Source organism: Tiliqua scincoides, chromosome 1 (genome assembly GCF_035046505.1).
Source record: "Tiliqua scincoides isolate rTilSci1 chromosome 1, rTilSci1.hap2, whole genome shotgun sequence".
In the NCBI taxonomy this organism is placed as follows: Eukaryota; Metazoa; Chordata; class Lepidosauria; order Squamata; family Scincidae; genus Tiliqua; species Tiliqua scincoides.
In genome coordinates, this window is record NC_089821.1 from 222,069,738 (window position 1) to 222,087,252 (window position 17,515).

Genomic DNA, 17,515 nt, shown 5'->3' on the forward strand with positions numbered 1-17,515 from the left:
CCAGTATGTCAATGTTTTCCTTTGTCAGCAGACATTCCAGTTCTCCCATCTTTGCTCGTAGACTTCGGGCATTCGCATAAAAGCATTTGTACACGGAATGCCCTAGGATGGGCTGCTTATTTGCTCCTTTGTCCCCGCATCCTCTCATTGTGCCAAACCGTCTATCGCATCCCATCACGCTACCTTTCCCAATTTCTTCTCCTACTCTGCCTTTGTCTTGTTGTTCTCTAACCTCCCCATCCTCATCCCATAGGGATGAGGAGTCCCGAACCGGATGCCCCTCGGCTCCTGTCAGCCTTCCCCCAGGGATCAGTTTAAAAGCTGCTCTGCCACCTTTTTAATGTTATGCGCCAGCAGTCTGGTTCCATTCTGGTTCAAGTGGAGCTCAGATGAGAGGTTGAACAGTCGTCCTCACACTAAGAGCAGTTACATCAGGCAAAACAGGCTCCAGCAAGTCTCTAGAGGACCAAAGGCTCATTGGAGACAGTGGACTCCTGCGCGCCGGATTGGGAGCCTCTAAGGGCTGCGAGTGGCCCCAAGTCCGGGGTTTGAGCAGCCCTGACTTGGAGGAAGGGATTTCCTTCTCCGGTGTTTTTTGGGGGGTTGCATTCATTGGATCAGAACCATTCAGTTGGCACTCAATTCCTCTCAGCCTACCCTATGCAATGCACCAAGGCTAGTTTGTCTACTCATGAGTAAACACACAGTATTGCTCCGTTTCACTTTCCATAGGATTCAATGCATTTTGCTCATCTGCCATCAGTTGCTCAGTTGCAGCTTTGTGACCCACCGATAATCAGGTTGTTACCCATCAAGTGGGTTGCAACTTACAGTTTGAGAAACGCTGCTCTAGTCAATAAATAGAACTCCTCCAGACTTGCAGTCTTCTCTCCATATCAGCAAATGCAAGCATCGTCAAAAATAGACAGAAGCATACAAAAGACTTGTAAAACCAGTACACCAAAGGCAACATCATATCTCTAACAAACTAGAATCTACCTCCCATCTATCAGTAAAACTGGATCTTGAGGACCAAACTATACTTTTGTCCAGGGATAGCATTTGGCGTCCTGCAATAACTAGAACACATTTGTTGTGCCTAGTTATGATCTTTCTGGCAAGTATGCAAATAATGAAGAATCTGATTTTTAATACTTAATACATCACAGTAGATCTTCGTCAGTTAGTCATTTTGTTAAGTAGCTCACATTCACCCGTTGGTTGCCTATCCCTGGAAAAGTTCACAAAGCGGTTTGCAGAGAAAATCAAATAACAAATAGTTCCCTGTCCCAAAAGGGCTCACAATCTAAAAAGATGCAAAACAATACCAGCCGGCAGCCACTAGAAAAGCACTGCTGGGGTGAGGAGGGCCAGTTACTCTCCCCCAGCTAAATAAAAGAGGAGCACCCACTTGAAAAAAGTGCCTCTTAGCTTGCCACGGGCAATTTCAGAGCTTGCTGCATTTGCAGGAAAACACTTCCTGCTTGATGATGTTACTTCTGATCATGACATCGCTTCCAAGTTAATGACATAGCTTCTGGTGGATCACAGCAGATTGTCATTCTAAAAAGTGGGCCCTGGTGCTAAAAGTTTGAGAACCACTGAACTAGGTTGTTGATAGTTTCTACATTCATCCATTTAAAAATAACTGGTTAAAAACTAAGATGTCGATGTTGGCTGCAGTGGCTTGCTATTCCAGCCCTAACATTGGGTAAATTAGCAGTTATTATTCAGGGAGGTTTATACTTCTAAACTTCAAATATGCCTCATAAAATAGCACAAAGTTTTACAGAGTTCATTTTATCATTTTACAGCACAATTCTATGAATGTTTACTCAGAGGTAAGTCCTGCTCTTTATTGGTGGAACTTAGAAATGCAATCTTAAAGTACAGGTGGGGCCTCGGTATCCATGGGTTATCCGTTCTCTGTCCTCCCATGGATACCAAAAACTGCAGAAAATGAAATCCATGGTTTTGGAATCTTTAAGATCTCTAATCTTCTGAAGCTCCTAGAGGTCACACATGTGTGCACCTGTGTTCTCTGCAACCTTTGGAATTGCTGTTTCTGCAGAAAAAGAGAGCAACTTCCAGTTTCCAGAGGGAAGTGATGGTTTTTGCTCTTATAAGGCATTCTGAGTCCTGAAGTTGTATTCTTTTGGTTGAAAGGGCCATTCTGAAGACCTTGCGCAGGTATGTGCGACCTCTGTGGACTTCAGAAAGCCCTCTGGAGGTGACTCTGGAGCGCAGCTCCAGTTGCCTCTGGTGGGCTCAGGTTGGGCCAAATCTGATACAGAATCTGTGGATACGGAGGCCCCACCTGTAATAAATGTAGATCATGTAATAAATACTGCACAATTTCAGTTTTCCCCATAACTACTTTTTTCTCTGAATGGACCCCCCCTAGAAAAAATTGATTTTCCCATGACTTCAGCTTATTTTATTTTGAGATTTTACATCTCTAATTTACCAGTCCATCCCTCCCCTCTGGTTTTTTTGGTCAACTAAAAGAATCACACAGGAAGAGCAGATTTGTTGCACTACATACAATATTAGCTGAACTCTAAAATCCTCAACTTTAGGTCTGTATGATTGGTTCATGATGATTCTCAGTGAGATTTTTGTTATATAGCTGTTCATAAATCTTGATGGGATCAGTGGGGCATAGGTGTGTATACCTGTTTAAGGCTGTAGCCTTGTTTCTTCTGTGCTTCTATGTTTCTTCTATTAAATAATTGATAAATACATCAAGATGGTTTTGAGTGCATATGTTTTAATGACAGATAATGTTTTTCCTTTATGGTTCTGCATTGTAGGTAGTAACCTTGTCAGCTAGGCAAAAAATGTCAAGAGGCTGAAACAAGAAGGGTACTAGATAGTTGTCAATAAATGAGATCAGAGCTAAATTTAAACTTGTGACATTCTAGCATCTGGTTTAAGCCCTGCTGTTTGTTGCAGGGGTACATTGGCCTTAAAAAGGAAGAGAGTGCATTGTAGCTCAGGGAGGAAAACAGCTGGTGTGTTTATCACTCTGCTTACTGACAGTGAAGGTCAGACAGTATGGAGAAATAAAAGCATCCTACCATTTATGTTTGTTAACTGTTCAACAGTTATGTGAAATAGTCCCACTGAAAACAATGAAACATTACCTGTGATCTTTTATTTAGATGATTAGATTTCTTTTGCTTATTGTTCTACAGCACAGCAATTTTCAACCTTTTGCATTGCGTGGCACATTGACAAGGTGCTGAAATTGTCAAGGTACACCATCAGTTTTTGGGCAATTTACAAGGCAAACCATGCTGATGGTGGGGTGGGGGCTCAAATCCCCCAGTTGCCCTATTAATAAACGATCCTTTGCCAAACTCCCGCGAGTCACCTGTGGACCATTTACAGCACACCAATGTGCTATGGCACACCAGTTGAAAAACTCTGCCCCAACATTTGATTTACCATAGATATTCACCTATAAGTTGATTTCACAGATAAGGCAAGGACAGATTTTCAGCCAAAATTCATGGAATGTTCTATGACCCTCTGATAAGTTGGGAGAAAACTTGGGGAATGGTAATGGTGAGGAGGAACTGCAGCTTGCCCTGGAGCCTGATTGAAAGGGGGAAAAGAATCTGAGCCACGCCAGTTTTCGTAGGCATTAACAAAGTACTTATGTACTACTATGAACCATCCCCCCAAGCGACTGAATTGGTTTCATTGAATTGCTTAAAAAAAACTGCAGAAAAGTATTTGCACTTTTAAAAACCATTCAAAACAAATGCAACACCAATATAAAGCAACATAAACAGCTTACCTCAGCACAACACCCTGCTTAAATTGCTGCCAGACATCTTTTTATACTGCTCACTGTCATTTTAAGAGGCATTCCTGGGTTTGGAGTTAATGCGCCTGCTCAGAAGACTTTACAATGCATCTCTGACAAATGTAAACAAAGCTGCCTCTTTGTAAGTTGCCTGCAATCACTCCAATGTCCCTCAGATACTTCACAGACCCTCCGAAGGCACTTTTTAAAGCACCTCCAAGCTTTTCCTGGCTACTGAAACTTACCTGAGCAGCCCTGACCCCTGAGTGACCCACAGATAAGACAAGGTGTCAAACTATGGTTGATTTATTGATAGAAATTGCTCACCTCATAGCAAGTATGTACTGTTGCAGAATTTGTTTTGTCTCTTGATAGTCATATCTCCAGATTATAACTTGCTGTATTTTTTCTATATTAGAAGTTGTAATATAAGAAGCAGAGATCACCCATATACATTCAACAAAATGCTCAAGGACTCATTCTGTAAGAAAAATTGTTTTGAGGCCAAAACCTAGACAGGTTGAACATGACCAAGGACTTTACATGTTGATTCTATAAATTTGACCTTCTGTTGGTGGTTCATTGTACTGAATTGAAGGCTGCTTTGAAATCTCCTTGTATAATCTTTTGGAAGTTGGACTAGAAGGGGGGGGGGCTTCAGAAGTACTGGGCTGTTGGTCAATGCATGGCTCTTTGAACCCCTTAATATTCTGTAGCTATAAAATAAGGCTGCCTCTTACAGTGATAATCTGTTCAGGGTATCTGATAACACACAGCACTAACTGGATATTTGAAGTTCATTATTTTGATTCTAAATAATACTATCAACATCCTGTTCAAAGTAATGTACTATATTATTGACCTGGAAAACCATTCAAGCTTTATACATTTGATCTGTATCATCTATTTTAGATAGTCAAATCTTTACCAAGTTAAATTCCAACTCTTCGATACATGGGTTATTAGAGGTGAATAACATGGATTTAGGGGATTTAATAATTTGCTATAAATCTCTGACTACATTTTTAGCTGCTGTTTTTTGCTTTTAAAACTCTTTAAAGCATGTGAGCACTTGCTGCTATATAGAATACTCATTTTACCAAGATCACAGGGATAATCTAGTTAGTCCAGATTAGAGAAGCACTGATAAAACAATAATCCAGAGCCTTACCAATTGATTGCTGGTAACGTTTCTGGCTAAGACAAAATGAATACATGTTTGATAATTCTGCTTTCAAAAAATTAGAACTTGCACAGTTATTCAACTTTTCATAACAGATAGAGGGAAACCTTTCAGAAAATCACTTTGTTGTATTTTGTGATACTGCAGGATTAGTTTGAAGAATTAGGTTTGTTTTGGTTTTGTACTTGAGAGAACTCTGGCCTTTGGAATGGTCTGAATGTACGTAGGATGTAGATAACATGCTTCGGACCTTGTCCTGTTGGATTTTGCATGTATAGGCCTTGTGCAAATGTAACATTCACGTGTGGATGTTTATGAAGCCCAGCCACTTGCAACTTAGCTGTCTTGCAGAATGGCCTAGTTGCCACAACACTGTGAAATTTCATTTTCCTGCCTCAGTAAGCTACTCAGTTGTTTTTCTGCAATGAGGAAGGATGACCTTTCATGTATGAAAATGTATATCTTTTCTGCACAGAGGTTCTCTTTTAGAAAACCTGTGCACTGACAAACAGGAAGTGTGATTCAAGTTTGACATGAATACAAGGATTAGGAAGCTGCTGGGATTTAAAGTTGTTTTGTACCAATTTGGAAATGTTTGGCAAGAGTTACTTTCTAAAGCATTGGTTTTTTTCTGGTTGTAAGCTTATGATCAGAATTGATTTTAGAGCATTACTGTTTAACCATGGATTGAATCAAGTTTTACTAGTTGCTAGACATAATGGTAGGCAACAAACATTTAAGTGGAACATTATGCTGATACCCAGGTGGTCAGTGAGATTAAATTCTGTGTTCATTAGCAACGGAACTTAATGAGTAGAGGAACTATATGACACAACACAATTTATCTTACTGCTCTTCGTTCACCCTCCTACTTTATGTGCATGTTTGGTCTTACTCTCAGGAGCAAGACTGATAAACCCGCAAGCAACAGAACTTTTCACTATCATTCACTAACTTTTCACTATCATTGTTGGTGCATACACTTCATTTGTATTCATAAGCACACGCTGCATATCAACACAACTGTTGCTGCAGTTCAGTGGTATGTGATGGTCTTCTATTTTTAACAGTAAGATTGGGCAACACCCAGCCAAACTAAGTCCCATGTAATGTAATAGGAGAGTTTAGCATGTGTTTGAGGCTTAAGTTCCATTTGTCTCAGTGGTAGTACATTAAGCTACTTTCATCACAATAAGTAGGACTGACTGAAATCTCATCCTTACTTAGGAGTAAGGTTTATTTAATGCAGTGGCACTCAGTTCTGAGTAGATAGTTTAAAGTAGTTGTAAAATATCTCAATATAACTTTTCTCTATAAAAGTTTATATCATGCCTAAATTTTGATGGCAAGAGTGAAAGTGACCTAATTTTCCTAATTTTTTTTTTTGACAAATGTCTTCTTGGAAGGTGCAATATTGAAATAGCATACCCATGATTTTTTAAAAGAATTTATAGATGTGTCCCCAGTATGCACAGAGGGACAGGTTCCTACTGCTTCTGTGGATACCAGAAACCGTGGATAGCAGTAAACCCAACTCAAATCTCCCCATTGTGCTCATAACTCAACTCTCTTCCTTTGCCAAGGCTTTGCAAAACACAGCTTTTTTCATTTGCTACCGAATGCTGTGAAAACAAAACCAGACATTGGGAACACCAGACAGAGCTACTAGACTAACAGCCCAATCCTGAGCTCCCGTGGTGCGCAGCTTTGGCGGCACTGAAAACAGCTGCCGCTGCATTGTGCACACCATGGGCTATAGCAGGCAGCACCTTGGGAGAAGTGAACTTTCGTCACCTTCTCCTGGGTAAGGGAAGTAGCCCCTCAATGGGGCTACTCAATTTACTGCCGACCAAAAGGTCGGCAGTAAGGTAAAAGCATTCGTGTAGGGCGAGGAGCTCCACCGGACCTGCTTCCCTCCCTCCCTGTTCCCTCCCCTGGCACACCTCCCATCTGCCCTCTCCCTGCTTCCTGCCTCCCCGTCATGCCTCCTCCCCGCCCTCTCTCCACCTGCCTCCCCCCTCCCTGGAACACCACCTCCCCGCCTACCTCCTGTCCTTGCTTACTGTGCCGTGGCTCGGCGGTCCATATGGCCGCAGCGCGGCGGAGGCTGCATGCCTGCCTGGTACTAGCCGAGCGCTGGCCTGTGCTGGGTCAGCATGGGCGCTTGCCCGGTGGTAAGGCTCATAAACATGCTTTACGGCACGTTTGCGACAGTGCACACTGGTAGTAAGGTGGTGCGTTGAGCCCAGGATTGGGCTCTAAGTCTAGTCTGGACAGCTGAGGAAGCAGATAGACAGAGAATGCTAGACTGCACTTCCTGTTCTGTCTGTTGCCGGATTTAGTTCTGTTGGGTTGGGAAGGGCTGTTGGTCAAATAAACTTGTGATATTGGTCCCTTGTTTGCTATAGGTAAGAATTGTGAAAGAGTATAAAACAAGAATTGTAATTCATAATGTAGTTCAAGGCCAAAAAACTCCTTGCATCTTAATATCAACATAACAGAAATGTTTCTAGCATCAATAATGTAAGTGATTCCTTCACTGAATGACTGATTGTTTCTCTCTCTCTCCCCCTCCATTTTTTAGACCAATGACACCTACCTGAAGTAGAAGCTTTTGGGGGTGGTAATTTATAATGGGTAATGATATTTCTGTTGGCCTCGTCATATGTCTGTATAGATGAATACTTTGTGCTGTGAACTAGTTCTGTGGTTCCATAACTTCTTAAGCACTGGGACCCATTTTTTTTAAATGATGCTCTAAGGACCCACCTAGCTTTAGGAGACTTAAAAAAAAAGCTTCACCTTATCAGCTTCCCAAGCCTCTGTTTTTATCCATTTTACTATGGTGTGCCTTATGGAACATTTGAGCTCCATGTTCATCTGATTGGGACCGTTCTGATTGTCCTTTGTTCCCCTTTGATAAGAGCTGAGGCACATTGGCCTACTCACAATTAAACACACAAGTGTGACTGAGTTTCACTTTCCATAAGGACTCAAGACTTTGTCGGCTATCAGCTTGGTAGTTTCATGACCCACCAACAATCGGGTCGCGACCCACACTTTGGGAAACTCTGAACTAACTTCTTCAGTGCTATTGCCCCAAGCTGTTCAAGCTACATTATGCAAACATTTTCCTTAATAGATGAAATTAGCAGGCTGGTGACCATATTAATGTGCTCCTTGTATTGTAAAATTTTCAGTGTCAGTGTTTTGTTTGTCAGGGGAATGTTAGTAGTAATTCAGAGCAGGAATTAGTTTACCATGTGCCTGCGGTCACATTGTTACCTGAAAACACACTGCTGTGTATTAAGAAAAATCTAATTGTTCTTTTCTTAATTTCAGTTTAACTTTGTTGGAAGAATCCTTGGGCCCAGAGGGCTAACAGCTAAACAGCTTGAGGCTGAAACAGGATGTAAGATAATGGTCCGAGGCAAAGGGTCCATGAGAGATAAGAAAAAGGTAAGATATTTTAAAAGTTACTGCTTTTCATATTTTGCAGCATATTTGCTACTGATAATAGTGATCATGAACTTAAGAACAAAGCAAATTATAAACTCCTGGAGTTCTTAAGAAGTGTAGCGTCTGTATTGAGTTGATGGAGAGCAAGATTAATTTTGTATTGGGGATTTCTCAGCTCACAATTCACAATCTTGGCCACTGTGCTATCCTGTAATGTTGTCTTGCTTCTGTAGTGAACACTATAAGTTCCAACTAGAGGTGTTTCAAAATGGTATTTGTGTTGCTCAGAAGTAAGCCCACTGTGTTCAGTTAAGACTTAAATGTAGTCTCACCTGTCTTACTCACCAGAAACATTCTAATAATAACACAGGCCAACACACATTTTGCTTCATAAGAACATAAGAACAGCCTCACTGGATCAGGCCATAGGCCCATCTAGTCCAGCTTCCTGTATCTCACAGCGGCCCACCATATGCCCCAGGGAGCACACCAGATAACAAGAGACCTCATCCTGGTGCCCTCCCCTGCATCTGGCATTCTGACATAACCCATTTCTAAAATCAGGAGGTTGCGCATACACATCATGGCTTGTACCCCATAATGGATTTTTCCTCCAGAAACTTGTCCAATCCCCTTTTAAAGGTGTCTAGGCTAGACGCCAGCACCACATCCTGTGGCAAGGAGTTCCACAGACCGACCACACACTGAGTAAAGAAATATTTTCTTTTGTCTGTCCTAACCCGCCCAACACTCAATTTTAGTGGATGTCCCCTGGTTCTGGTATTATGTGAGAGTGTAAAGAGCATCTCCCTATCCACTCTGTCCATCCCCTGCATAATTTTGTATGTCTCAATCATGTCCCCCCTCAGGCGTCTCTTTTCTAGGCTGAAGAGGCCCAAACGCTGTAGCCTTTCCTCATAAGGAAGGTGCCCCAGCCCCCGTAATCATCTTAGTCGCTTTCTTTTGCACCTTTTCCATTTCCACTATGTCTTTTTTGAGACACCCCAAATATACCCAGGAATTGGTGTAACATTTAAGGAAGTCAACACCATGGCTTCCTCATGAGGAAGCTGCTTGAACCATTCACTAAATAGGCTATACTGTATCTCCAAAACTAGATGTGAAAGGGCAAAATGGATGCCATTTTTTGAATCGGCACCCCAAATTCATATCAAACCTCCATAAAGTTTGGGAAAAATTTTTCTGACCCTCAATTTTGTAGGCCTGTGTAAAGTTTGGATGATTTCCTCCAATACCCTTCTATAAACAGGCATGTGTCATATTTGTACCTTGGGAATGGAACAAAAAATAAAGCTCTTGCTAATGGGAACATAGGATAAAGATACAAGGCCTTCCAGTTGATACTGGCTGATGATCCTGGTAAGACAGAAGATAGTCTCTTAAGAATTGTAGGCTGATTGTGGTACTTCTGACTTGTTCACTCCTGGCTCCAAGTATCAACCTGCATTCATAGATATAGTAGATGACCTATAGTGCCTTGCCTATAATGCTTTGTCACAAAAGGCAGGCTTGTCCCTTGCTTCATTCATACATGGACAACAATCTTGAATTTAGTGTTTGAGAAGAAGGATCAGGATTGTATGTGTAAGCTTTAAACTAATATTCATTTTTTATTTTCAAATGAGTTATTTTTTAAAAGTGTACAAAATACAAAGTTAATTTAGATCAAAATAAATTGTTTTAAGATTATGATGATCTTCCCTGCAGTGAATGCATCTGCCAAGCACTGCATAGCTGACAATTCAATATGCATAATATTGATGTTGTATTTCATCTTCTGGTGTAATATGGAAAGAGTGAAATCTTACATCAGCCCCTCAGATGTATGACACTCTTCACATACTGCTCAGAACACAAAAAGTAGCTGTATGAATCACCTGCATATTCTCAATCACTGCTTGTTCATTATATCCAAAGTAACCCTCATTGCAATAGGAATTGGAGCCTTGTAATGAGTTCTTGACAGATTCACAATGAAGTATATTAACAGTATCTGTAGTAATATAATGCAATTACTGCTCAGCCCACAGCCCAGTTAATTTGAAGCACTTGGATATTTTTTGCATATCTTTATGTTCTGTGTTTACACTTCCATGTTAGTAGTGCAGTATGTTGAATTAAGCTGCAGTTGATTGAAAGGGGTTTTTAAAAGTAACCAACTGGTACATGGTTTAAGTAATCTGATTCACTGATTGCATTTTGACCTTGATATTAAACCTTGATCATGTCTTATTTGGTACAGAACTGATGTTAAGGGAAGGAAAACAAGATTTCTTTCATAGGCAGCTAGTTGCAAGGAGATTTTCTAGTATCTCTAATGTTTCAGGAGGATTACTCAGCTGATGATGATAAAGTAGGGCACAGAGAGATGTGTTTGAAGTCATTCTTAGTAAATGCTCTGTGTATGTTTGGGCCCCAACCCATTTTGTTTGGCAGAATTTTGTCTGTGGACCTGGAGATAATCAGGCTCCAGCATAGCCTAGGAATCTTTTGAGGAGGCCACAGTCACTGCTTGAGAATGAGAGTCAAAGCACTGCTTTAATCTTGATCCTATACAAGCTTTACTTGATTACAAACTGCATGATATTATTAGTTTGCTAATTTATTCCTGTGTTTTGCTAAGCTTGTCAGACTTTCACAGGCTCAGGATGGCCAGCCCTAATACAGCAGTTCATTGTGGGGGCTGAAGTTCTGATGTGTACACACTGGCTTTTTCTTGGCCTGTAGTCTGTCTCCTTATAACAGGGGTGGCCAAACCAGGGCATGAGTGCCACTAGTGGCATGTGGACACTTTCTAAGTGGCACATGCAAAGTTTCCTGTCATGGCTGCACCAGCTGATGCAGGGCTCCATAGCTGTGGGTGAATAGCACTTCTTCCTGTGCAAACAGAGGCTCGGCAGATCTTGTAGGTTTGCAAAACCACCCAAGCAAGGCCAGAGAGGATCAAAATAAGGTGGAGTGGCATGTTCAAGATTCTATACATGAAAAATGACATGTTGCATGCTGAGGATTGGCCACCCTTCCTTAGAAGAGAAAGAAAAAGCAACAGAAGATGTGAATCCTTTTGGTTCTTATTAATCTTTTTGACTAATTTCTTGCTCTCTGTCTGCTTGCATCACCCCTTCTCCCTCAGCCACTGCCACTTCAACATTATCTTTTCTCCCAGTCAGCTGTGGCTCTGTGCAGTGATGCACAGCCTGCAACTCTTAACATTTCAGCCCATAAAGTATTCTTCTGAACCTTACAATTGGTCACATTGCAGTTAGAAGTTCTGTGGGAACTAGGGAGGGGAAAGAGTGAGGAACCAGCCTGTATTGCTTGAAGCTTTGCCTTGTCTGAAAAATGTCATCCTCATCTATTCTTACTCACACATGCACATAACCTTCCTCTAACAGCTATTCAATAATCAAAACTTAAGATGACTTAGTGTAACTAGCACAGAAGACATTAAGTGTAGGAAAGAGCCTTCGTGGATCAAATACAGGATTAATTTAGTCCAACTGATTTTAATGATGAGCTCCGTATTTTGTTCAGTGATTTACACTTGTGCTGTTAGGACCATGTTACGGTTGTTTTGCTCAGACCTGGTGGCTTGTCAGTTTGAGCTTTTCATCCAGCCTTAGAAAGTCCATCTTTTGTTGCTTCTGTTTGTAGATTCTTTGAAAAAAGTGTTTTGAATGAGGGAACCTTGTGCAGTTATATTCCTCAAAGGTACAACATTCCATCCCTCAATTTGAGTGATTCTGAAGCAGCATTGTGAGGAATGCTGCTCTTTGTCCCTTCATACCTCAGAACAGAGTCAGGCTTACCTTGATTTCCAGTGTTGTATATATTTTTAGTATTTTACAAAAAAGAAAAAAAAGGTGAGATTAGCTAATACTGTCTTGTCATATAGCAAACTGAGTCACTTTTAAAAAGTGTTGCTGCTGTGGGGCAACACTTTAACTGGCACCTCACTTGTGTGTTTGGGAGACAACCACACTATAGACACTTGAGCCTGCTGTAAAGTTCTCCAGGAAGACAAGGAAGAATAGTGAGACTCGCACCCTCCTGCTCTCCTTAAAAAGAGAGCAAAATGTCTTCTGAAATCCCAGCAATGACACACATCTTATGGTGCAGGCATTTGGCACCAACAGGGGATTTGGGTCTAGAGAGTACACAAGTTGACGTCCAAGCCACGAAAAGATTTTTTACCTGTCATTGTTCCAAAGTCATTGTTTATTGTCTAATCCTGACGAGAGGCTATTTTTGTGGTTTATATGCTATAGGAGGGAGGAATTGTGGTGTTGGTCTACATCTTTCTCTGTAGACTGATATAGCCACTGCTGAGCCAAGAATATGAATATTCTTGAAGTTTAAGCCTGGTATGTCACCAGCCATATACCTCCCTGCTGATGGAAAGTCTAGGAAACTCTTATTGCTGCTCTGGTTAAGACTTGGCTTCTAGATAGTCAAATTATCTAAAATCCCTACAGCTTGTACCCATATCATAGGCAATGTGCCTTGATATGAGAATGGGGACCCTTGTTGCTACAGCTCCAATAACACTGGTCTACAAATTAAAACTAATTTTTTGGCACACAAGAAAAACTGTCCAGTCCTAACAGTATTTTTATGCTGAATTGAAATGTTACTCGTTTTTCTCTATCACACAGGCAATTTTAGTGTCACGCAGGGTTAAGTCTGGAATTGTAAATTTATGTACATTTATAACACTAGTCATACTCCCTAAAAAGTATTTATGATTTTCTTCTGTATTTAACTTTTGCGACATCCCTCTTAAGTGTCCAGTGGTAGTCAGCAAGCATGCAATAAATCCACTTCCCTGGTACTGCTTTTCCACGATCAAGATGTCTTGATGAAATAACTTGCTATATTTGTCACTGATGGCACCAAGATTCTCACGGAAAAAATCCAAGTGGGAGTACAAGAATTGAATTTTATGGGACATCTTAGAACATAAGAACAGCCCCACTGGATCAGGCCATAGGCCCATCTAGTCCAGCTTCCTGTATCTCACAGCGGCCCACCAAATGCCCCAGGGAGCACACCAGATAACAAGAGACCTCATCCTGGTGCTCTCCCCTACATCTGGCATTCTGACTTAACCCATTCCTAAAATCAGGAGGTTGCGCATACACATCATGGCTTGTACCCCATAATGGATTTTTCCTCCAGAAACTCGTCCAATCCCCTTTTAAAGGCGTCTAGGCTAGACGCCAGCACCACATCCTGTGGCAAGGAGTTCCACAGACCGACCACGCGCTGAGTAAAGAAATATTTTCTCTTGTCTGTCCTAACCCGCCCAACACTCAATTTTAGTGGATGTCCCCTGGTTCTGGTGTTATGTGAGAGTGTAAAGAGCATCTCTCTATCCACTCTGTCCATCCCTTGCATAATTTTGTATGTCTCAATCATGCCCCCCCTCAGGCGCCTCTTTTCTAGGCTGAAGAGGCCCAAACACCATAACCTTTCCTCATAAGGAAGGTACCCCAGCCCAGTAATCATCTTAGTCACCCTCTTTTGCACCTTTTCCATTTCCACTACGTCTTTTTTGAGATGCGGCGACCAGAACTGGACACAATACTCCAGGTATGGCCTTACCATCGATTTGTACAATGGCATTATAATATTAGCCGTTTTGTTCTCAATACCTTTTCTAATGATCCCAAGCATAGAATTGGCCTTCTTCACTGTCGCCGCACATTGAGTCGACACTTTTATCGACCTGTCCACCACCACCCCAAGATCTCTCCTGATCTGTCACAGACAGCTCAGAACCCATCAGCCTATATGTGAAGTTTTGATTTTTTGCCCCAATGTGCATGACCTTACACTTACTGACATTGAAGCGCATCTGCCATTTTGCTGCCCATTCTGCCAGTCTGGAGAAATCCTTCTGGAGCTCCTCACAATCACTTCTGGTCTTCACCACTCGGAAAAGTTTGGTGTCGTCTGCAAACGTAGCCACCTCACTGCTCACCCCTGTCTCCAGGTCATTTATGAAGAGGTTGAAAACCACCGGTCCCAGGACAGATCCTTGGGGCACACTGCTTTTCACCTCTCTCCATTGTGAAAATTGCCTGTTGACACCCACTCTCTGTTTCCTGGTCTTCAACCAGGTCTCAATCCAGGAGAGGACCTGTCCTCTAATCCCCTGACTGGAGTTTTTTCAGTAGCCTTTGGTGAGGGACCATGTCAAACGCCTTCTGAAAGTCCAGCTATATAATGTCTATGGGTTCTCCCGCATCCACATGCCTGTTGACCTTTTCAAAGAATTCTATAAGGTTCATGAGGCAAGACTTACCCTTACAGAAGCCATGCTGATTCTCCCTCAGCAAGGCCTGCTCGTCTGTGTGTTTTGAGATCCTATCTTTGATGAGGCATTCCACCATCTTACCTGGTATAGATGTTAGGCTGACCGGCCTATAGTTTCCCGGGTCCCCCCTCTTTCCCTTTTTAAAGATCGGTGTGACATTTGCTATCCTCCAATCTTCTGGCACCGTGGCCGTTTTGAGGGACAAGTTGCATATTTTAGTCAAGAGATCAGCAGCTTCATTCTTCAATTCCTTAATAACTCTTGGGTGGATGCCATCTGGGCCTGGTGACTTATTGTTCTTTAATTTATCAATGAGGTCTGAAACATCTTCTCTTTTAACCTCTATCTGACTTAATTCCTCGTTCAGGAGTTGCCTTTCGGGCAGCGGTATCTGCCTGAGTTCTTCTGCCGTGAAGACAGATGCAAAGAACTCATTTGATTTCTCTGCCATCTCTTAAGTCTCCTTTTATCTCCCCTTTCCCTCCCTCACCATCCAGAGGGCCAACCGCTTCTCTGGCGGGTTTCCTGCTTCTAACATATTTGAAGAAGCTTTTATTATTCCCCTTAATGTTGCTGGCCATGCGTTCCTCATAGTCTCGCTTGGCCTCCCATATCACCTTCTTACATTTCTTTTGCCACAGTTTATGTTCCTTTTTATTTTCCTCATTAGGGCAAGTCTTCCATTTACGGAAGGAAGCTTCCTTGCCCTTTACAGCCTCTCTGACTTGGCTCGTTAGCCAAGCGGGCACTCTCCTGGATTTAGCGGAGCCCTTCTTTTTTTGTGGTATACACCTCTGCTGGGCCTCTATTACTTTTGTTTTAAGCAGCCTGAATGCACTCTGGAGAGATTGGACTCTTTTTACCTTCCCTTTGAACCTCCTTCTAACCAGCCTCTTCATTTGAGGGAAGTCCGCTTGTTGGAAGTCAAGGGTTTTTGTGAGAGATTTGACCGGTATTCTTCCCCCGACTTGCACGTTGAAATGGATCGCAGCATGATCACTGTTCCCCAACAGCTCCGTAACATTGACATCTCTAACCAGGTCCTGTGTACCACACAATATTAAATCCAGAGTCACCTGTCCGCTGGTGGGCTCCATGACTAGCTGCTCTAAGGCACAGTCATTTAGCACATCAAGAAATCCGGTCTCCTTTTTGTGACCAGAACACAAATTGACCCAGTCTATATGAGGATAATTGAAGTCCCCCATGATTACAACCCTGTCCCTCCTTGTCACCTCCCTGATCTGTTTCCTCATTTCAAGGTCCCCATCCGATTTCTGGTCTGGAGGACGATAGCACGCCCCCAGTATTACATCGCTCCACAAGCCTGGTAATTTAACCCACAGAGATTCTAGGGTGGAGTCGAACCCACCTTCAATCTCTACTTTGCTGGATTCTATCCCTTCCTTAACATAAAGGGCCACCCCAACTCCAACACGCCCCTGTCTGTCTCTCCTGTAGAGTTTATAGCCCGGGATTGCAGTATCCCACTGATTCTCCGCATTCCACCAGGTTTCCGTTATGCCCAGTATGTCAGTGTTTTCCTTTGTCAGCAGACATTCCAGTTCTCCCATCTTTGCTCAGAGACTTCGGGCATTCGCATAAAAGCATTTGTACACGGAATGCCCCAGGGTGGGCTGCTTATTCACTCCTTTGTCCCCGCATCCTCTCACTGTGCTGAACTGTCTATCGCATCCCATCACGCTGCCATTCCCAATTTCTTCTCCTACTCTCCTACACCTTGTCTTGTTGCTCTCTAACCTCCTCATCCTCGTCCCATAGGGATGAGGAGTCCCGAATCGGATGCCCCTCGGCTCCTGTCAGCCTTCCCCCAGGGATCAGTTTAAATGCTTCTCTGCCACCTTTTTAATGTTATGCGCCAGCAGTCTGGTTCTGTTCTGGTTCAGGTGAAGCCCATCCTTCTTGGACAGGCCCCGCTTGTCCCAAAACGTTCCCCAGTGCCTAACGAATCTAAACCCCTCCTCCCTACACCGTCTCATCCACGCATTGAGACCCCTGATCTCCGCCTGCCTAGCTGGCCCTGCGCGTGGAACAGGTAGCATTTCAGAGAATGCTACCTTTGAGGTCCTGGCTTTCAGCTTCCTACCTAGAAGTCTAAATTTGGCCTCCAGGACCTCCCGCCTGCACTTGCCCACGTTGTTGGTGCCGACATGCACCACAACCGCTACCTCCTCCCCAGCACTGTCTGCCAGCCTGTCTAGACCAGAAGTGATGTCCGCAACCTTCGCACCAGGCAGGCAAGTTGCCATGCGGTCCTCACATCCGTTGCAAACCCCCCTCTCTGTGTTTCTAATAATCGAATCCCCCACTACAAGAAGCCCCCGACCCCCCTCCTGCCAAGGAGTATCCTGAGTGCGTTCAGATACGGGCCCGTCCCCTGGAGAAGGGGTCCCCCCTAGGGGATTGTTTCCCTCCTCTCCAAGATGATGTCCTCCAGCCCCGAGACTTCCCACCCGGGCAGCTGAGGAGCTGCATGCCTGAGGTTGGGATGAAGCCTGATAGTCCCCGGAAGTCTCCCCATGGTCCTTCTCTGCCTGCCTCTGCTTCTCCAGGTCAGCCACCAAGGCTTCAAGGGAGCGGACGCGTTCCCTGAGACCCCATTGCACCGAGGACACACCCATGACTTACGCCCCAGAGGCAAATAATCATACATTTGGCACTTGATGCAGAACACTGGATAGCCCCCGCCCTGCTGCTG

The 17,515-nt window shown here is 43.1% G+C and overlaps 1 protein-coding gene across 8 annotated transcripts in view; it reads left to right on the top strand.

Annotated features, from left to right (window-relative positions):
- The window catches only part of QKI (QKI, KH domain containing RNA binding), a 169,084-nt gene that overhangs the window by 65,665 nt on the left and 85,904 nt on the right, over positions 1-17,515 (top strand). For all 8 annotated transcript variants that reach the window (XM_066616356.1, XM_066616310.1, XM_066616364.1 and 5 more), the window contains exon 3: positions 8,340-8,456. In XM_066616356.1, coding sequence (XP_066472453.1) covers positions 8,340-8,456 — 117 coding nt within the window. The remainder of the gene's footprint in view (positions 1-8,339; positions 8,457-17,515) is intronic.